General features: G+C 41.0%; 1 protein-coding gene across 9 annotated transcripts in view; it reads left to right on the top strand.

Moving 5' to 3' along the window:
* NRXN3 (neurexin 3) overlaps positions 1-22633 on the top strand; it is a 1617293-nt gene that overhangs the window by 1032922 nt on the left and 561738 nt on the right. For 4 of the 9 annotated variants that reach the window (XM_060166238.1, XM_060166264.1, XM_060166255.1 and 1 more), the window contains exon 1: positions 16367-16613. The exons of the other annotated variants lie outside the window; for them this stretch is intronic. In XM_060166238.1, coding sequence (XP_060022221.1) covers positions 16367-16613 — 247 coding nt within the window. Of the gene's footprint in view, positions 1-16366; positions 16614-22633 lie in introns of those variants that run through there. 9 annotated transcript variants of the gene reach the window in all.

The raw sequence follows: 22633 nt of genomic DNA, 5'->3' as shown, positions 1-22633 counted from the left end.
TGGCCGCTGAGCCTGCGCGTCCGGAGCCTGTGCTCTGCAGCGAGAAAGGCCACAACAGTGAGAGGCCCGCGTACCGGAAAAAAAAAAAAAAAAAAGCATATTTTGGTATCTTTGTAATGTGTGTGTGCGTGTGTGTGTGTATGTGTGATCTTATTAACTAGTAACCGGAGGTATGTGTGATCTTATTCACTAGTAACCGGAGGTGAGCAGGAACATGTTAACAATCAAGTCAGTAGGTAAGAGAGATGGATCTTATCTTACTCGTGTTTTTATGCATCTTTGAGCACTTTCTCTTTCTAGAATTCAGTTTACTCATCTATATGAGGGATTTGAAGTAATCGGTTGTTCTTAAATAATTGGGGGGTCATGAACTTCTTTAAAAATCTGAAGAAATCTTTGCACCTTCTTTCCAGGAAAAAAAAATTCACAACCAAACTAAATTGAATGTAGTTTCAGGAAGGAGTTTTACAGACCATTTTCAAGGTTGTCATATTCAACCATAGATATTATGCACTACATAAATATGTAGTTTAGAATTATACAACTCTAAGGGGCACAATTCATATGACTGTTGATAACCCTTCAGAAGTGTGCAAAGAGGTGGCCCTCTTCATAGCAGTTCCTTGAACTCCAGGCTAAGAACTCTTGGGCCAAGTGAGCTCTGCGGTTCTTTATGGATTTGAATGTCCCTAATTCCACAAATGTCATTATTATTATCCAAAGCCTTGTATTGGTCAGCTCAGGCTGTATAACAAAATACAACAGACTGGCTTAAATAACAGAAGTGTACTTCCTCATAGTTCTGGAACTGGAAATCCAAGATCCAAGTGCCAGTAGGTGCAGTTTCTCCTGAGGCTTCTTCTCTCCTTGACTTGCAGATAGCCACTTTCCCCCTGGTCTTCACATGGCCCTTGTCTCCATGCCTGCATACTCTTGGTGTTGCTGCTGCTTCTTCTAAGGACATGTATCCTATTGGATCAGGTTCCCACCTTTATGACATCATTTAATTTTAAGTATCTCTTTAAGGATCCTTTCTCCAAAAACAGCCACATTTAGGGGTTAGAGTTTCAACATATGAATTTTAGGGAAACAAAATTCAGTCTATACCAAACCCCAACTTGGTAAATGCATTGCAGAGAGTAATAGTTAACAGCTAGGTGAATCAAAGCATCTTTCAAATCTCCTCCACGTCAGAAAAGACACAAATAGATCTATCAAACATTAGAATAAACTATGCTGCTTTCTGCAATGGGGATGTATAATTGATAACCAAAATCTTTATGCTACTATTATTAGAAGGAACACTTTCACGGAGGTTTTTTGTTTTGGTTTGTTTGTTTTTAGTAGTAAAAACGAACAAAAACAAAACAAAACAAAAAAACTATTTAAAAACTTAGTACGTAGAAATAAATTAACTTTGTTTGGAATTGGTCATCAAGAGCCCTGGTCAAGGGTTGTACGTACTGGGGAAGAGAATGAGTTGGGGGAGAAGAAATTATAATAAGCCATAAATATTTTTTGTTTTTCTTTGGGCCATGCATGAAATCATCTTCCTGTGACGTAAATCAAGCAACCAGAAGTGTCTTCCACATCTGGTAACTGGGGGTGGGGCAGCTGGGGGTGGCTATTTCTGCTAGTCCCGATTTTCTTTTCACTGTAGTGGGAGAGTGGGGGCTGAGGAGAAAAGGCCAAGAGTTTCTTGTAGTTTTTAAAATTTATTATCGCTCCCCCAGCATCACATTTAGTGACCATCATCCGCTGAGTAACTCCCAAAGCAACAGCCATTGTACACCCACCCCTAACTCCCCTAGTCCCAGCAGGAGCTCAGGAAGAGAGAGACTTTGAAAGAGAAGAAGGTTAAAAAATGTGCTGGATGTTGTTATTCCTAAAGCTTCACCATGACTCTGTGACACTTTAATTTATTTAGCAACAAGTCAAACCTGTTAGTGGTGTTACAGACCCTCCAAGAATATTCAGCACCACCCAAGAGCACACTGTCCTTTTGTCCTTCTCTTTTCGGATGCACCCGCCTTTCTGTGTTCATCTTCTCAGTACCAACAAGGTACACATTCTAGGAAGTTGCACCTGTCAAGCACCATGACTCCCTCTGTGATCCTTTACTGCTGCACAGACACACTCCCTTGGATGAAGTGGCTCACTCTCCCTGAATTGGGCTAAGATATACGGCACTGAAGACTTCTGCCTCTCATACCATCACTCCCCTGTGAATCTTCTTCTTGATTCCTAGAAAATCCACAGCAAACGCTTCGTCTTCTGCATTCATTTGCTTGAAATTAACAAGGGAGTTGTTGGCCAAGCAAGGCCGCGGGGAGAGGTACAGCAGGGGAAATAAACAGTAGGTATTAACCCAAAGCTGTGTACTTGTTAGCCTCAGTTTCTATTATACAGATTTAAATTTTATTTATTTTTTGTAATTCTTGAATTTTATTTTATTTATTTATTTTTGATACAACAGGTTCTTTTAGTTGTCTATTTTATACATATGAGTGTACATATGTCAATCCCAATCTCCCAATTCATCCCACGCCCCCGCCACATTTAAATTTAAAAAAACTCATAATCCATATGAGAGATAGCTTATGATTGAGTTGCTTAATGTCTGGAAATTAATGTTAGAGCAAAGAATTAAAATCCAGCTATTTCCATTTCTAAAGCAGCATGACAAATACATCTCTCAGCCACACCATATTAAAACCATTGGAAATCATACATAATAGAGTCCCTTCTTCATTAAAACTTGGTTTCAGGGGACAAAAATGTGGTCTTTCTTCTGGTATAACTTTTCAAAAGCCTTCCAATTTTCTCTAGCTCCAAGTTTCATATATATATATATGCTTTTTGTCTTCTTTGTCTTTCTTTTATGGCTTAAAAATAAACTCCGTGTACCTTATTTAACAATGATATTGCTCATATCAGAGTTCTCTTTTGGAATATTGTTTCCAGGATTTTCACTTAGAGAGGATCAAAAATCAGAGGGTGTCAGATGCATTTGCATGGCATTTAGTTTCCAGATTGAGCAGTAGTTTTTAAAATTATAATTGATTTTGTCAGGTTCTTGGATTTTGGAGTAAAGACTGGCAATCTCGGGAAATGAACATCATCTCTATTCATAAAATAGTAACAAGATTGGTGTAAGTGTTCTGGGGACTCCTTCAGACCTACCAAGGGAAGGGAGCAACTTCCGAGATAAAGAGCTTGGCTGTCATTTGTGACAGGAGCACAGGCAGTAATTTATTTATTTGTATTTCCTAAGACTCCAATAATTGTATGAATAGCTACAGGTTATCTGAATACAGAATATATTGTGGATCAGCAGCTAATTAAATGCAACCCTAGGTGGCCTTTCCGTTTTCAGATAGTGAACACAAACTATTTTTAGTCTGTAAGGTATAAATTGCCCAGGCACTATGTAATATGAATCAATATCTAATGCAAATACTTTGGGCATCATTTAATTCTTATATATATAATTGAAAGTTGTTTATACGAAACATATTTTTTGGCTTTAAGTGTTGCACAAAAGAACACAAAGGATGTATAAACTATCATCTAATAGCTAGCACTCTGAGACAACCATTTGTATGTAATTTGCTTTATTTCATTACAGAGCAAGTATTTTGATATGTATGTTATATAACTTGTGATGAGCATTATTATTTTAAAAAAGGAGAAAATTAGAAGAATTTGATCTCAGGTCTCTTTCTGAAAGCATCCCTCTACTATTCCATTATATACAGAAAGTGATCATTAAGGACAGAATATTTTTAAGCACACATGAATTTATCTCCTTTCATTTATCATTTTTATTTATCTAATTTTTCTCATTTTATTGATAAAATGAGAGTTTATGTAATTTGTTCAGTCACAAATATTGCAGATTTTTTTGTAATTGATTTTGACTGTTATTGCATTGCGGTCAGAAGATATGGAATAAAATTATTGATTCTTCATTATTTATTTATGATTCTAATACATGACTACTTTTTGCATTATGTCTCATGTTTTTGAAAGGATGGGACCCTCTAATTGTTTATCCAGGGTTGTAGGTATGTCATTTATTTCTGGTCTGCTAATTATGCTTTTTAAAAGAGTTATAGCCTTTTTCTCCCAGCTTATTCTGTAAGTTTTAACAAGAAGGATATAGTATTTATATTCAATAAATAGTTATTAAGCTCTTAACATGGGTTAAGCATTGTTGTAAGTCCTGGAAATTAGCAGTAATCAAACAAAAATATCCACCCCCATGGAACATACGTTTTAGTGGGGTTTTTGATCATGGGTTTGTCAGTTTTTTCAGTCTATCAATATGTGTTTTATATATTTTTGGGCTATGTTATTAGGTACATACAGATTCAGGACTGTTATATCCCCTGGGTTAATGGTTTTTCTCAAGACACAATGATAACATTTTTGGTGATAATGTCTATTTTGTCTGCCAGTAATATTTCTGAATCTGTTTCCTTTTGGTTAACATTTGCCAAGTACATTTGTTAGAATATTGATTTGAGGGTTTGGTAATTATGCTTCTCTAGGTCATACATAGCCACTTTTTTACTTGTTTCTCGGTCATGCAGCCTTGGGCCACTTACCAGTTTAAGCTTTTCTGTGTGAGATCAAGGAACCTTCTATGTTGTTTAAACATAGTTATGTGGTCTCAGTTAAAAACTGACAAATCAATGTCCTAATTAATATATCTGGCAAATGTCAACCAAAAGAAAACAGATATGATGTCCTCATTCACATGGTGAAGTTGGCTTGTCTCCACATCTGGATTCCAGAAAAGGGACAAAGAGGAACTAGAAAGCAAGTGTCGTTCTCTTAAGATGTGAGTTGGAATTTGCATACATTACTTGTGTAGCATTCAGCAACGGAAGAGTAAATTAATTTAGACCATAGATTCAGTACATAGGTGACTTGGGTTCAAATCATGGCTCTGCCATCTACTAGCTATGGCAAGTGACAATGTGTACCTCCTTTCCCCAGTTATAAAATAGGGACAATAATAATACCTAGTTTATAACCATTAAGAAAATGTTGATGATTATTCTTGTTTTGAAGCCACCACAAACAAGTTGTTGACAGTGGTGGTAGTGGTAGTTACACAATGCTTACTTAAATTTAGACCTATCATACCAGTTCCTTTTACCCATCATTTCCTTTTGAATGTCACTCCCTTTCTCTGGGATTATTTTCTTTATACTGAAGTATGTCCTTTAGTGGTTATGCTGGTGATCATCTGTGAGTGGTAAGCTTAATCAAACATCCTTCATCTTAAAATGTCTTAGGTTTGCCTCCACTCTTAAATGATCTGTCTAGTTAAATAAATCTAGATTGAAAGACATTTTTCTTTCAACACAAAACTATTATATTCATTGTCTTGTGAGCTTTACTTAAAAGTTATATGTTGTTTTTAAGATTTTTATCTTAGTTTTGGTGTTTTTGGTTTCATGATGATGAACCAAGGTGTGGCTATTTCTCTCTCTCTCTCTCTTTCTCTCTCTCTTTTTTTTTTTTCCTGCTTAGGATTCTTTAAGAATTCACATTCCTTAAATATAAAAAATTTCCAAATTGTTGTCATTTTGATTACCCTTTACCCCATTTTCTCTGCTTTCTTTGTCTAGAAATCTTAATAGATGTATGTTGAACTTTTCATTTGATTTTTCATAATTCTTACCTCTTTTGTATTATCTAAATCTTTTTCCCTCTGTGTTCCATTTTAGGAACTTTCTTTAGTTCTTTCTTCTAGTTCATTAATTCTCTCTTCGAATACATTTACATAATCGATCCACTGACTTTTTTTTTTTTTTTTTTTTTTTTTTTTTTGCTGTACGTGGGCCTCTCACTGTTGTGGCCTCTCCCGTTGCCGAGCACAGGCTCCAGACGCGCAGGCTCAGCGGCCATGGCTCACGGGCCCAGCCGCTCCGCGGCATGTGGGATCTTCCCGGACGGGGGCACGAACCCGTGTCCCCTGCAACGGCAGGCATGACTCTCAACCACTGCGCCACCAGGGAAGCCCAATCTACTGACTTTTTAAAAAAAATTTCATTAACTGTGTTGCATTTCCAAATGATTTTAGCTCTTTCTTAAGTATGCCCATTATCACATTCTTTTTTTTTTTCTCCTCTATGGTTACTATAATTTCTTTATTTAGTCATTTCAACCATTTTGGGGAACAATTTCTTTCAGATTGTTCCGTTATCTCACATTCCTGGGTTTCTTATTCTCCCACTCTTGTGTCTATTAACTGTCTCTCATGGTGGATAATCTTCTTACTGGATAATTATTTTTCTTATAATCTTATTTTATGTTGCTATTGCTTTAGGAGCCATGCATGCCACACTCTACAGAGTAATATTCTAGAGGAATATTTCAACTTCTTCTGACACTGAAATGGTGTGTGTTATTAAACAAGTCATTCTCTAAGTATCTCAGTTTCTTTAACTTTGTTAAGTGTCTTCTGAATACCTTTCTTTTTCTTGTCCAAACCAGTTATTGAGGAGGAACGGCCTTGTCTTGGTTAGAGAGAGAAGAGTAGTTTTGCTTTTTGTTCAGGATTTTTAAGACACATGTCTTTATTTAAGGGAATTCAGTTTTATTTACGTTCAGTCCACCAGGATTCCCTGCTGGGAGATAAAGGACAATAGGGCAAGCAAGTCAGCGTACTTTTCCCATAGCAATGAGCTCTTCACCAATGAAAAATGTCCTCTTAGATCACAGGAACAGCAGCTGTGTAGGTGTTGTTAGTGGGGGGAGAAAAAACCCACAGTAATCTTTGGTGTTTAAAATAGAAACATAAAATTGTTAATTTGTCTGAAGACAACTTGTACTGCATGCAATAATGAAAAATGAAGTTTTAGTGCAACAATACTAGATTCATTTTACAGAAGTCTAAAATTTCTCACCTCATTGTGTGAGGTTTTAATAAACACCAGTGTGCTGTGATTTTTGTAGCACGAAGGAATTGGTTTTAAGCCTCAAAATAAAGCCAAGAGATTACATTTAAGTAAATGCAGTTGTTAAGGGCAAATATAAATTTTAAAAGAAATTTTAATTGGTATTATATATAAATTTGAAAAGAAACTTAGAGGTTCTGTACTCCATCCTCTCATTTACTGCAAGACAGCAACTTCAGTGTCCCTAAAAGACATCTACTGCTTGAACATTTCCTGTGATGGAGAGCCCACTGCCTGCAAGGCATCCCTTCCAATTTTGTAATGGCTCCAAATGTTGACAAGTTCTTCCTTATAATGAGATGCTTGCATATTTTGGAGATATATCTATCCTATGTATGTATGTAAGTATGTATGTATCTCTATCTATCTATCTACGAAATGTTCTCTCCTATAGTAATTAAACGTATGTCTGTACTATTTCACAAACATTCATTGAATGTCTTATACTGTCCTGGTATTATTGTGCTAAGTTTGAGATAGGGAATATTGTGATCTCCATTTGACTGATGAGAAAACAGGCTTTCAGAGGATAGGCAACTTGCCCAAGGTCACACAGCTATTAAATAATGGAGCAGAAATTTGAACATAAGCTATCTGGCCCTAGAACTTAAGCTGTTTGACTCTAGGATGAGGTCCCAGCTCCCTACATGATGCGTCTATAAATCATGTAGGGGACCCAGATATAAACCCAACTGACAATAACAGAATGTGACAAATGTTAACAGAAGATAGGAAAGAGCAATGAATTCTGCTTTTTCAGATTGGAAATGGTAGATTGTGAAGACATAGGTATCATCAATGACAAAATATTGTTATCGTAAATGCTGTTTCATCTATTTTAAGAACATCCTGTTTCTCTTACTATGATGTAAACTTACATCTCAATATTCCCCTGTCCTCACCATCAGTTTTGGAAAGGGCTAAATCCTTAGTACCACTGAGAAATTCCCTTGTTACTCACCTTGCAGACATTTTTGGAACTGCTTAGATAACACTTCGTACCTTCTTTTTGGGGAGCATTCATCTCATTCCCCATCCCCCCACCAAGATTTCTCTGTTAAGTGGGTTTAAGACTACATCATATCAAAGAGAAAATGAAAATGGCCAGTTATTTTAAATCTGTGCCTCTGTCTTAGAATATATACTCTTCATGGAGTTGTGAGATAGACACTTGAATGAGACGGATGCTTGAACTATGATGTTCCTAGAATTAAAAGTTTATGACTTGGATCCAGTGGGTGTTTTAGTATCTGACAAGTAACTGTGTGGAAGAAATTGAACAAAGGAAAACTCCTGGCTGTGCTACAATTTAACTTTTTATTTATATGGTATTTATTTGACACCTCTGAATAGGGGAACCCTGTCATTTGAGATAAAAAACATAGTTTCCACCATGTGAGTTTCTTTTCCTCTCCCCTCCCTCCCCTTCCCCCCTTTCCTTTTCTTCCTGTGCTTCCTTTCTCTTCCTTTCCTTTCCTTTCCTTTTGTTGCCTTTCCTTATCCCATGGAACACCTGTGCTTTTTTCTTTTTTTTGAAATAAAAAGTCCCCATTGAGATTTTCAGGATTTAGCAAAATCTAAATGACAAGTGAAAGCTAAGCTTAAAGTTTTCCTCCACTGGGAAGCCCTCTGGGGCTGATTCCATCCCACATTGATAATCTCCTTACTTTACATTTCTGCTCCTCTGCCTATTTGAAATTCTTTAAGTCCAGATTCATGGTAACAGTTAAACTGAACGTTTACAATATTATTTTCAAATGTATCTTCTCATTTAACCCTCAAAACAATCCTGTGAGTTTTGAATTATTCATGTTTATACTATTGAGGAAATAGGCTCAGTGAGTTTAAAGTAACTTGCTCGAGGTCACAGGGCCAAGTAGTAGATGAGGTTTTGAACTCTAGTCCTTCGACATTAGGGTCACTTGTCACCTTGTATATGAATCCCTCCTCATACTCCTTTTTCTCGCTACAGTGGATTAATTCCATTCTCTATTCTTCTGTATACTTTGTTTATACCTTTATTCTAATAGCACATTGTATTTGGGAAGCTGAATATATGGATGGAATTTATGGTTTGTTTTATTTGTTTTTGATGGCTTTTTCCTGCTAGATTATAAACTTCTTAAGCCCTTAAATCTTTTCTTTTTCATGCCGGAGTCCCCTGGAAGTCCACCACTTCACCTGGTGCCTTGCCCATGGTTAGCATAAATGTAATGTTCATGAAATAGATCAATTGATGCAGCAAAATAATTGTTTCTTTCTATACTAAGTAGAACCTAGTTCAGAGGTACATTCTCAGTAACTTTAAAAAAAATTATTGAATTCTAATGAAATACCAAATAAATCCAGTGGAAATTATTAAAAGATTTAGAAGCCATGCTTTTTAGGGGGAAGGCTAAATAATTGGAATGTATTGTTTATTTAAGAAAAGAGGGTGAGAAAATAAAGAGATGGGAAAGAGAAGTAGCCAGAGAGCCCTTCCAGATCCCAAAGCAGACTGAGATGGTGTGAGTTCCACCCTCTGCTGGAAAATGATTAGCTATGAAACAGGGCTGGGTTCTGGTAGTCCATATTATCTGGTTCTGGGGCCATGGTGAGCTTTATTGTTTTGGAGTTGGCTTGAAGGATATTTGTGAGAAGGATGTGATTAAGCTGCTCCCCATTCTGCTAAATATGGGCAAAGAGAATCCAATGAGTCGGGTAACACACGGGAGTGGCTTTCCATTCTATGTTTGGGAATTGCAAGGGGAGCTCTTTGTTTATTCAGTCCTCTTGAGATTTGTCAACAAGAAGAGAAAACCATCAGCAGAGATAAATTTCAAGGAGTCCTCTGGAGAAAAAGACAGTTCTTTTCATTACTCACATTTATTGAGCATTTACTGTGTGCCAGGCACTGTTTATACATAGTTTACAGATGATACCTTTCTAAATCCTCACAGCAAACCTTTTGGATAGATAGTATGATTATTCCCATTTTTCAGATGGAGAGGCTGTGATACAGAGGGGCTAAGGACCTTGCCAACATTTTTCACAGCCGCTAACAAGCAAAATCAGGATTTGAACCTAGGTAGTCAAGCACCAGAGCCCCAAATCGAAATCTGTATGCGCTCTCAAAGTCTCTTCGAAATTTTTGATTTGATATTTTTTTATAGGCATACAAATGATATTATTACTTCTGTTATTATAGAACCATCATTCACATTGTTTGAGTCATTAAAACTGGATAAAGATTTACATGATCTCTGATAGCCGGTGTAAGCTTAGAGAAGACTAACAGGGGTTTAAATGTTCAAATCTCTCTATGAGGAAGTAATTGAATCCTGTCCTTGACTAAAAGCAACATTTGTTTCCATGGTAAAATAATTTCACTTGGATTGCGAACGAAGCTGGCTAAAGTTTACACAGGAATATTTCATATTTTTTTCTTTTCCTTAAAGAAATGTGTGAGATTCTAACAAAGCAGATATCCCAGTGCCCTTGATCAAGAGACTGGGAAAATTTCCTAGAGTGATTTTTCTCAACATCCAAACTCCCGATATCCCCATTTCAGCCACAAGGAGGATAAGAAAACAACTATGGATGTTTATATGAAGGATAAGTTAAAGGAACAGAAGCCACATATATATCCTCTAAACTATAAAATTATACAACAATGCCATTGTCTTCGTTTTTTTAATCAAATACATGTAGGAGTGATACTTAAAAGGATAAAGCTTCTATTTTATACTCCCAAATGTAAAGTATCGTCAAAATCTGCCTTTCTGCAGCATGGCTTTCTTCAATAAATGAGCAGAAGGATGAATTATGTGGCTATAAATAAACCTACTGACATATAATAAAGCAAAGTTCGACTGTTTTATGGAACCCTTGGATATATTTATAGCCACGTTAACAGTCACCTGTATTTTTTCAGGACTTTTGTTTCATTTCACATTATGAGAGTTTAGTCGTTTTGGTTTTTATTTTCCCTCCTCCCTAAACTTACTTTTTGGAACTCTGTTTCAAGAGAAAAAGTAAGGATTTCTACTCTTTATATTTGGGGAGAAAAGGGCCCTCACTGGAGTATAGGGCTCACACAGACACAGACTGCTCCAGTGTTTTCTGTGTCTGTGCAGTCAGATTAGCTGTACTTGCGACAAACAACCGGATGGGTGTCTCCTGCCAGCAGCGAAGTGGAAAGTCAGAGTCTGTGCAAGTGAGAGAAGGCACATGCAGAGACAAAATGTATTGTGAGAGACTGACAGGGCAGCGCCACATTAGATTCCTGGCACCTGACACGATTAAGTACTATCGTGAGGCTTATTTTAGGAGCCAGAAGATTCCCCAGACTACGTTATAGCTGAGGTACCCACCAAGGGAAGACAGAGAGTGTCAGATGGGTCAGGATTCTCGTACCTTATCTTGAGACAGTCTTTTTCGGGGAGGGGAGAAGCGGGGAGATTAAAACAGGGGGAAGAAATCTATAATGCCAAATTCTGCAGATTGAAACAATAGAGAAACCAAGCTATTAACTAGGCAAATCCAGCCACAGGCTTCTTTTTTTTGGAAACTGCATTCCATTCAGAAACTTAAGGTTCCAGAAAGTCTGGTTAGGATGCCATGGGGGTTTATCTAAGTGGAGCTAAGCGTGGTTGTTCCTGTGAAATTATTTATACTTTTCAACTTTAAATTTGTGGTGAGCATAACGTTTCTAAATCTATTTCTCTTCCTTTCTATCTTAAAAGTAGACTCTCATCTTTATCCTGGAGCTTATTCCTAAGTGTTCTCATTCAAAGGGCCCACTAGAAAAGACAACTCAGGAGGAAAGAGGGGAGCTTTGGTGGTAGTCCAGGTGATGACAAATCCTTCAGCTGGAACTATAGATGCAGGCTGTGTCTAGGAGTTATCTCTGGAGCTAAAACCTAAGAAAAAATACTTAATATATCAGCCTAATATAAACTCTAATAGACCTGAGAATGATGGGAATTAGAAAAGAAATCTAAGTAGGAATGTGTTGACTAGAGGAAGAGAGAGGAGGGATAGAAAACAAATGAAAAAAAAATTCAATAATGTGTTAAATTGGAGTACATTCATTTTATCAGGGTAATTGTGGATTATTTCTTTAAAGTTTAAGAAGTAAAATAAACCAGTCCTGCATTTGTCCTCTGATAAGTCTTCTCAGTATTTAACTCAGTCCCCAAATGGAATTCCAGCCTTATTGGAATTCATAGATACTTCTTTTGACATTTTGCAAAAAAATAAATAAATAATTATAAGCATGACAGGTAAAATGAATAGTTCCAGCTGTGAGGCACCAGCAGCATTTCCAGATTCCGTACTGCATTAAGGCTTTATTTTTCACTTTGTTGCCTAGCAGATAATTGATTGGAAGGTACATCTAAGCTTCCCATCCTTCCTTGGGATGAAGGAAAAGAAAAAAACAGTCTCCAACACTCAGTGCCAATTTAGAAAAGAAGAAAAACGTTAAGTGGAGGGGGGTCAACTCATCACCTCTGGAAATGTGTGTCTCTGGGGATCAGTGTCACTAAAGCCAGCTAAGTATGTCAGTGGAATGAATGCTGTATAAAAATCTGAGTATGAGGTTGCCAATTGATTCACTGGATTCATTAATTCAGCAAATATTTACTGAGCTTCTACTATGTGCTACCCACTCTTCCACACACAGAAGATATAGGGGAGACCAAGACAAAGTTTCAACCTTCAGGGAACTTACAGTCTTTTTAAGGAGATAGACTATGAACAGTCATAAAGAAAATAATTTCAGAAAGTGGAGAGTGCTTCAAAGGAAATAGAACAAGGTAATGGGATAAAGTGCCTTTCAGGGTGGTAGTGGCTAACTTTAGATGAGGGCCAGAGAGGGCCTCTGAGGAGGTGACGTCTACAGTGAACCAATCACATGAAAATCTTAGGGAAAAGTGTTCCAGAGAAGAGGGGACAGCAAGTATAAAGGCATTGAGTTGGGAAACAACTTGGCACATTCAAAGAGCAAAGAGTGGGTCTGGGAGACTGGAAGGGGTCATCTGGCAGAAGATGGAGTTGGAGAATTAGGTATAAGCCAGCTCATCTAGGTCTCTTTAAGGCCATGTTAGAGAGTTAGACTAAGTCCAAAGTGCAGTGGGGCTCCATCTGGAGGACAAAATCAAGGAGTGGTTGGATTGAATGGGAATGTTTTTTTTTTTTAAAGATTTAATTTCATTTATTTTTGGCTGCGTTGGGTCTTTGTTGCTGCGTGCAGGGTTTCTCTAGTTGCAGCGAGCGGGGGCTACTCTTTGTTGCGGTACACACGCTTCTCCTTGTGGTGGCTTCTCTTGTTGCGGAGCCTGGGCTCTAGGCGTGCCGGCTTCAGTAGTTGTGGCACACGGGCTTCAGTAGTGGTGGCTTGTGGGCTCTAGCGTGCAGGCTCAGTCGTTGTGGCACACAGGCTTAGTTGCTCCACGGTATGTGGGATCTTCCTGGACCAGGGATCGAACCCGTGTCCCCTGCCTTGGCAGGAGGATTCTTACCACCAGGGAAGTCCCTTGAATGGGAATTATCATCTGCCTTAAGGGAGGATGCTTAGGATATTAATATATTTTTTCTTCTCACTTTTGTCCTAACAGTAGCCTGAGACCCTAAGCATGTACTTAACCTTCTTGGAGCTTTAGTTTATTTTTCTATTAGACAAAAAGTACTGCCACTCTGTCTGGTGCTGTGCCAGATGCTGTGTATACATTATCTCATTTAATACTCCCAAGAACCTCATAAAGGGAGGAATTATTCCCATTTTACAGAGGAGGAAACAGGTTTATATCGAGTCTCCATAAATCACCCCTCTCGCTTATTGTGCTGTTCCTAGGTACATGTTGCTAGTTTAAAACATCGTGTTTGTGGGCCACCACCCAAAGGCATGAAAGATCATGCATGAGGGCTATTCCACTGGAGGCTGTGGATCTAATCACCCTTACAGCTGAGAGCCAGAACAGGTGGGATGACCGTGCACCATCTACCATGGGCAGCAGGGGACCCTTAGGAGAACACCAATTTCATAACCAAAGTACCAAGTCACCGTCATAAATTCTGAAATGAACTTGATATTTGACCTTGAAGACAAATCATTCATAGGTTTGGTATCTTTATGTTAGAGACAGGTAATGCTAACTTCTTCAGTGTCTCCTCGAGGTGCCCCAAGAATAAATAGGACTGTCTTAATCCCTTATTCTCAGTCAGCGGGGTTGAAATGTTTAGTGAGAGCAGAAGTATAAGAGGTGCTATAAACTCCTTTTCAAAAAAGGAATGCCCCCTAATTATTCCCTCACCTATCTCCTCCATCTCCACCTGCCCCCCCCAAATATATATATAGTGTGCTTTTGTAAGCAAGGTGAGTGGGAAGGAAGGAGTCAGAGCCAGCAAGCCCCCAGAGTCTAGGAGGCTGTTGGCTTTCTGTATCCTGCTGAACAGCATAGTTAGGAGAAGTTGGGCGGGTGAGAGAGGGGGCGTAGAATGGAGGCCGCCGCATCCGGAATGTTACCGTGCCTTGGCAGAGCCCTGGGTCAGCTTTCTCCTGGAGTGACAGATGGCCACAACAGGTGCGCCAAGCTTCTTCCTGCCACTCCGGCTCTCCCCTGCAGGTTCAGCCTGGATGTAAAAGCCGCACTCTCTTTAGTGCCCAGAGTCCTGGAGGCCCGAAGGCTTCACCCACCTGGGGCAGCACCTCTAAGGCCAGTCCAGGACAGGCCAGCAGATGCAGCCCTCACCTCTCCTGAAGTTCTTTGACCAGGTCAGCCAGCACGGGCGCTAACCCCTGCGTCCTGAATTCCAAAAGCATCCTGTTTACCAGGGATGGAAGGGCCTCCAGCCATCAAAGCTCTCACCCTCCGGAGTTCCCCGTCCACCTCTCTGCCTTCCCCTTTGAGAACCAAGACGCGTTCCCGCCATTCGCCCCTCGGGTGGGCCCTGGGCATCTGAACCCCCAGAGAGGCACACCCACCCGGGAGAGTGGCCACGCGGTGCTGACCACCAGCTCAGGGGGAGCATCTGTGGCACCGCCGTGTGCAGACGTCCCGGCGCTTCTGCTACTCACGGGGGTTATTTTCATTTCTATTTGGGACTACCTTAGCCTTAGCTTCCGCCTTCAGTTTTTCTTCCCCAGTTGCCCGAGTTTGGCTTACTGCGCCTGGGAGAGGAGAAGGGACAGGGTGATCAAAGGTGCAGGGTCCGTCTGCCCGCCTTACACACGCGCGCGCGTGCTCATTCCCCTGGAAAGGAGCGGAGCGTGAGGAGGGTGGGGGGCTGTGCGGGAGGCTCGCGCGGGTGTAGACGAGCGAGCGAGCGAGCGATCGTGTACTTGAATGGGGAGGGCAGGGATTCCGGGTCGCTCGGGCCCCTCCTTCCTCGGAGCCAGCCAGTCCCTCGGCAGAGCGCTCGGGCGGCACTGATTTGCTCTCAGGAGTGCGCTATTTGCATACGACTTGCCCATTTGTGAATTTGGTTCCCCAACTCCTCGCTTCACTTCACCTGTACCTCCCAGTGCCGCGCACTTTGCAGGCGCCCGCCCCCCTCTTGGCCACCCCTGCCGCCTACCGGGCACCTCCTCTCACGCCTTCCCTGCTCGCCCACCCACCTCTCCGCGCCCCGTGCCACGTTGGTTTGGGTGGCTGCTCCGCGCCGGGTTCCTTCTCCTCTTCTTCTGTCTCTCCGGTCCTTCTTGTTCTCTTCCTCCGGCTGCTGCTGCTGTTTTTCATCCAGTTGGGAAACCCAGGACGCAGGCGGCTGCTCCGTGGAGCTCTTCCAGAAAGCGCAGGGTTAACAGCCTCCGTGCCCTTACACCGAGACTGCGAGGAAACCGCGAAGAAGTCTCCCACCTGCAGCCCCCCTTTGCCTGGCAGTTCTGCATTGCATCGCATGGGAGTGGAAAACGAAAAAAAAAAAAAAATGTTCAAACTGCTTGGATGTTGGGATAAACTAACCTGAACCTACTTGGGTCTCCTGCTGCCTCCTCCTCTTCCTTCGTTTCCACCTTTCCTCTGTGTGGCTTCCCGGAGTGTGCTGTTCAGTCATCCGGCCTGAGGTGCCCAGAGATCAGGAGCTGCGCCTGGCCTCCCCTGACATGTGTGGCATCCCGGGGCTCCCTAGGAGGGCTGCTACACCTGGGTGGACTTTGACATCCTAAATTTCAGCTCCAGGAAAGGGGAGCTTTTGCCTTATATCCTTTTATTTTTTAAGTAGTAGTTGTTGTTGTTGTTTTTTGTGTTTTTTTCATCATCTTGTCTTGAAAACGCTTATTCCTTCCCTCTTTCCAAAATTTGGGCCAAGTCTTCCTCCTGCTATGATGGGCCCCTGGGCATCATGAACTTCATTATTGCTCACTGGCTGGAATTCAAACTGCCCATCTGTGGTGGTCCGGTGTGTTGACCATGCACCTGAGAATCCACGCGAGACGGAGCCCTCCTCGCCGGCCGGCCTGGACGCTTGGGATCTGGTCCCTCTTCTGGGGATGTATCATCAGCTCCGTGTGGAGTTCCTCTAATGTACCCTTCTCCTCCTCCTCTTCTTCCTCGCCGGGGTCTCACTCTCAGCACGAGCACCATTTCCATGGCAGCAAGCATCACTCAGTGCCTATTTCTATCTATCGCTCCCCTGTTTCCCTTCGAGGAGGGCACGGTGGGTCTCTCTGCTCTTTATCCTTTTAATGGGGCGTAGCAATTCCTTAACCCACTTGCCTTTCAGGTAATGTTAAGGGTGGGAAGAGAATTTTAAAAATTGAATTTAAAATAATGAAAAGCATCGCATGTGCATGAGGGAAGAAAATGTCCAGTTTCTCCCTAAAAGTCTAGAGTTTTCTGCCCCAGTCTCCCCATATCCTCTAATGGGTCCTCCTCTCCTTGGCTCCCTTACTCATAGCTTCACAAGCACCACATTCTCCCCTTTGCAACCTTCTGCCTCCTTCACCCCCCATGATGGCAGACAACTTGGTCAGAGAAGTCCCCAGTGCTGCACTTCGGAGGATTCATTCATTCACCTTGCTTTCACCCTTCTTCTCTCTGATCTTGTTTGAGAGCTAGTCGTGGGAAAATAGCAGACAGCAGGAATCCTTAGGTCTTCAGCCTAAAGTTGATTGAACTGCTTTTAAAGTGGCCTGTGTGATAAAGGTCAGGGGCGTGGGGGAAAGTAGCTGAGTGTAATCTTTAATAACCAGTGGTCATTGTTGTTCATTTGGGCCGCTTTACGTTTGTCCACATGTCAGAAGGAGAGAGCAGCTATCGTGAAAACCGTACACCTGATATTGCTAACTACCCAGGGGGGAGCAATGTATAAGATAAGGCAAAGTCCATTTATAATTTAACCAAGTGTAAATAACTGCCACTTCAGTTCCACCATTTATGGAAATGTTATTTCAATTAAAGGTAGCACGGGTGGGCTTGTTCACACAATATAAGTACAATGTGTTTTGCTCTAAACGACCCTCCTTGCATAGCGATTGAAGGAAGAGATCTATGGCTCTTAAATTTATATTCAGCTTTGAGCAGGCTGCCTCAGAAAGGGTGATGTCTGCCACCGAGGTAGGCTCTTGCTGTAGTAAACTGTTCTAAAGAAGGGAGCTTCGTTATTTATTTACTATGCACTCCACCCTGATGGTGAGGAGAATGGGGATCAGAGAACCCAACTGCAGGAGCAGCCCTCTGGGGGGCAGCGAGAGCAAACCACACTAGAGGTCCTCTGCCCTAGCTTGTATTTTGAAGGCCTGTAACATACAGACCGCATTCGGAATGTCCGTTCTTCCCACTGCCTCCTAGCCCTGGGTTTCTGCTCTGTGCTCTCTGTAGTGTTAAGTGGAAGCACATTGAGAAAATGCCAGCACGTACTCTGGCTCTTTCTGTCTCTTTACATCTTATTTGATGGAGTTGTCAAGCAGCTCAGTGCTTGTAAGGTTGGTGGAGGCGGGTGGTGGGGAGGAGGGAATGCTTGATCTCGATCTGGTTGCTGTTTTCTGTGACTCCTGCTAGGTCGGGTGTAAGCTTTCAAAAAAAAAAAAAACACCCTAGGAGAGGAAAGAACCACAACCACCAAAAATGCAAAAGCAATTTCATGGAAGTAGAAACTGTTAGCTCTTAAGGAGGAGTGGGGGTGGGATTGTAACGATTGGGAAAGAAAAAAGAAGGGATGGGAGATGAAGCCAGACAGACTATTCCTAATAGCCGTAATTAAACACAGAAACGCTCAGCGATCATTAGCTAAATTTTGCTAATTAGTGTAAATAATCAGCAGGGAGACGAAGATTATGTATTAGTTAGAGGTTATAGGCTGGCAAGGTCTCCATGTTTTCCGTTCAGGATGTAAACAGTTAAGAGCAGCTACTACTTAAGTGATGGAATTTGCAATACTTACTGGGGATTCCTTGGTCTGTCAATCTCTTTCTTTCTCTCTGGCACTTGCTCGCTCGCGCTCTCTCTCTCTCTCTCTCTCTCTCAGTTTCTCTCTCTCTCTCTCTCTCTCTCTCTCTCTCTCTCTCTCTCTCTCTCTCTCTCTCTCTCAGCTAAAGGGGCAAAAGGGGTTGAGCCAGCACAGCTTAAAAACAGCTCTTCTCTATTCATGTCTTCATTGATCAGTTGCTCAGTACCCTCTAAATCTTCTTAACTGGTTCCATCTTCTTTCACATTAACCTACATCTGATAAGATTCAGTACGATGGAAAAGGAGAACAAAGTAAATAAATGACCAGAGACCCTAGAAAAGGCCCTTAGATGCACAGAGCTGAGAATGCAGTGAACTTCAGGATCTGGCATGACTGAGACAAGAAAGCTCATGAAATCAACTTTTCAGTATCCTCTTTCAATCCTGAAGTCCCATCCCACTGATCTGGGCTTGCAGACTGAATGCATCTATATTAAGCAGGCTCCTTGCATATTTAATTAATGTTTTTGAGCTTGAAGTCAAGAGAAGCAGCAAGCAACAAGATACCCCAAACTCTGGCTTCCATCCCTTATCTAAGCTGTGCCCTTTTCTCCCTGAAAGGACCAGGAGACCCCTCGGTGCTCCGTTAATGCTCCCCTAATTCTTACTTAGAGTACACTTGCTTTCCCCTAGTCCAAGACAAAGGCTTAGCTAACAGCAATTGTTTTAAAAACTCTTTTAGATGGAGGTGGTAGGAGGCATAGCACCATGAGACTAATGGTTGTTACTAATAGTTTTCTGCCAACCCTATTCCAGAGTTACAAGGAGCAGTCTGTACTGTCTGTGAGGAAGTAAATGCCCTTCATTCTGGTATAAAATGAAAAGTAGAGCCTTGAGTTCAAGAACCTTCTCTGGACTCAAGAGGGATTTTTTCCTTTGCTTGTTTTTTCTACCGTTGTTCACTTTGCACATTTCCTGAGAAGCCAGAGGTCCTCAGAGCTGCCCGTTAATGAGTTTTTGCCACCCCTCCTTCTAAAACATCCTGCCCTATAGTGAGACTCACACTAAAACAGATGGAAGAAAGAGAAATTCTCCAAACAGCTGTTCTTCTACCCATACTTGGTTCTGATCTTTAAAACATTGATCATGTATAGATTTGCCTAAAATCTTGATCCTAGAGCAGGCTGAGCTCCTTTATAAGTTGGGGAGACTAAGGCCACACCTGCCCGGGATATCCAAAATAGTCTCAGGTTAAGGTTGTGTCTTCGGATACAATTAACTCTCTTCTCAACTGGAGCCTAGTAAGCTTTTCCCCATTGCTCAGTCCCCTCCTTCAGGCTCCCTGTTTTCTTTCATGCTCTCTTCAACTGAACTAACATTTATTGGGTATTTACTATGTGCCAGGCTGTGTGTAACCTGCTAAGGATAGAAAACTAAATAAGACATTGTATTGTTCAGCACGGGATCATTTCAGAAGTATTTGGATCATCTATGAAAGATAAGTGCTTCTAAAAATTTTTTAAATTTGAGGGATGGGACGAGCATCCAGATACCCAACCAAATTAATTAATATAAAATCTGAATATCCCTTGTGAAATGCAGATTCACATTGTTCTGTTATTCAGAATAACTCTACAGGTATTTTTCGTCCTCAACTTTATTTTCATACCTATATATCATGCTTATTGAAACTCCTGGATAATTTAGTGGTATGGGACATATAAATACTAAAATACATTTGTTTACCAACCTTCAGTTTCATAGGAGAGTTTTGTATATTTGCTTTCCTCTCTCCCACCTGTAAGAAATCCAATGCACATCTACTTAAAAATATTTTAATACTTATAGTTTAGAAAAAGTTTTCTCTACAGAGCCTAGGTTTAGTATGTTCCTTATATTTTATTTTCCATAAAATAGCAGACCTTCCTGTCTCTGTAGGCATTTGGGGGTACCTAGTTGAAAACTTAAAACTCAATTTTACAAGGGAATATACCACAATGTATTTAGAGGAAAGTCTCTTGCTCAGAAACCTGTGTGTGTGTGTGTGTGTGTGTGTGTGTGTGTGTGTGTGTAGGTGGGACAACATAAATCCTCTTTGAGTCATCTTAGCAAAGACGGCGGTGGTAGTCCCCCTTGTGGTCCATGAGCCTGGAGTCTTTCTTTAAGAAATTATGCTTCTCATTCATTGTCACAGAGACCCACCTCTGAAGTTTTTCCAGCCATGGGGCTTGTTTTGCTCTGATCTATTGAGCACTTTCTTTTGCTCAGCCAGCTGCTTTCTAACCACTTTCTCTCTCCCTTCCTTCTTGGGATTCAGATTGCTGAATAATTCAGCGTGTTGGTTGACAGATAAAATGACAAGATTTATATGTCTTTGGCCTTGGTGATGAATTAATTAAATTGGTTTCTTTTTCTCTGTCTCCTCTAGATGCGTTGTTTGGCTTCTCTAAAATTTGCTGGCAAGTGGTGGGTCTGGAGATTAACTTGTTCTTGAAAGGCCACCGTAGGAAGATTATACTGTCCCAGTGTACATTTCTTCAGGACTTTCAACACGGATCATTGTGCGGGGGTTGGTGGTTGGAGGTGAGGCCTGCCGTATCAGAGGGAGCAGAGATGAGAGAATTGGAACAATTCCTTTCAGGAAAAACAAAACAAAACCCTTCACCAAACTGGCTGATGGCTGGAATTTAGTAGTAAGACCTTTATTGTTGTACTGTCTGATTTTGAATCTGGAAGACATGACATATTTTATTTTACATTTTAATGAATGAATTTATCAGATCTCAGAAAGCTTACTTTGCTAGGGCACTATGTGATCTGGGAGGGAGGCAGATCTCTCAAGATAAAACTTGAACTTAATCATACTTCCCTTCCTGTATTAGTTTGTTAGGGCTGCCATTTTAAAAACAAACAAACAAAAAAGCAGACTGGGTAGCTTCAACAACAAATTAATTTTCTCACAGATCTGGAGGCTAGAAGTCCAAGATCACAGTGGTGGCAGATTCGGTTTCTTCTGAGTCCTCTCTCTTTGGCTTGCAGTGGTCACCTTCTTGCTGTGTCTTCAAGGGGTCTTTTCCTCTGTGTTCCTGCATCCCCAGTGTTTCCTTGTATGTCGGAATTTCCTCTTCTAATAAGGACACTGGTCAGATTGGATTAAGTTTCACTCAAAGGTCCCATTTTAACCTAATCACCTCTTTAAAGGCCCTATCTCCAAATATAGTTATATTCTGAAGTTCTGAGGGTCTAGGCTTCAACACATGAATTTTGTGGGCACATAGTTCAGCCCATAACACTCCTCCTCCCCCAGGACCCAGTCATTGCAAAGTAAAAATGTACGTTCAGTGCATCTCTGTTGAACTCAAACTCAAACTGTGGGAAAATAAAACCTTCCGTGATGGTGACAGCAATTTACAAAATTGATAAGATGGGACCTTTAAATATATGGAGAAAACAACACCAGTAATTGTAGTTAATATTTGTGTTTGCTTTCCTCTTGGTTTATCTCTTGTGACTGAGTCTCTACCTTGATGTGCACACAGGCTAATTCTGTCTGACTGCAGCCCCGTGCTCTGCAGACAAACTCTAATACCCACTCTCTATTGAGACCGGCTGCCATTCCAGGCCTGGCGTCCCTGCTCTACCAGGGACTTCCTTTATGAACTACAGCAGCTCACTCTTTTCCTTTCTCAGTACTAGGACGGCATGATTCTCCAATCTGTACGTCTTTAAAGACAAACTGTGTATCTTCAACCTGTCTGAGTTCCACAGGTCTGCCAGTATTTGTAGGTCTGTTTTCTTGACTATGACAATAACTTATGCCAAAGCCACAGCCACAGCCAGGTTTTCTCTTCTCACCTCTCCACCAGAAGCAGCATAATGTACAAGAGGGACACACTGTGATTTTATAAAGCCCGCAATCCAACTTCACCACAGTCACGCAGAGACAGAAAGAATGCAGCTTTCATTTAAACACACCTTTTCAACACTAGAAAGGAGCTCTGCGTTGTGTTTAAAATGCTCTTCTGTGTTTGGCCATATCAGGGCAGGGGGCAGAATAGCAGCTGAGTTTATACAGAGCAGGTGGTTTATTTCTACTTACAGTTAGTTTTTGCGAAAGACTTTCTGGGATCATATGCCAACATGTAACGCACACCTCCTGTGTACCAGGCACTCTTCCAATGCTTTACGTATATAATTTCATTTAATCCTCACAATCTTTGACCTTAATAAGGTTACCGCCGTTTCATAAATAAAAACAGTGAGACTCAGAGAGCTTAAGTGACTTGATCA

The sequence above is a fragment of the Lagenorhynchus albirostris genome, chromosome 1 (assembly GCF_949774975.1).
Source record: "Lagenorhynchus albirostris chromosome 1, mLagAlb1.1, whole genome shotgun sequence".
Lineage (NCBI taxonomy): Eukaryota > Metazoa > Chordata > Mammalia > Artiodactyla > Delphinidae > Lagenorhynchus > Lagenorhynchus albirostris.
This window is presented reverse-complemented; position numbering and strand designations above follow the sequence as displayed.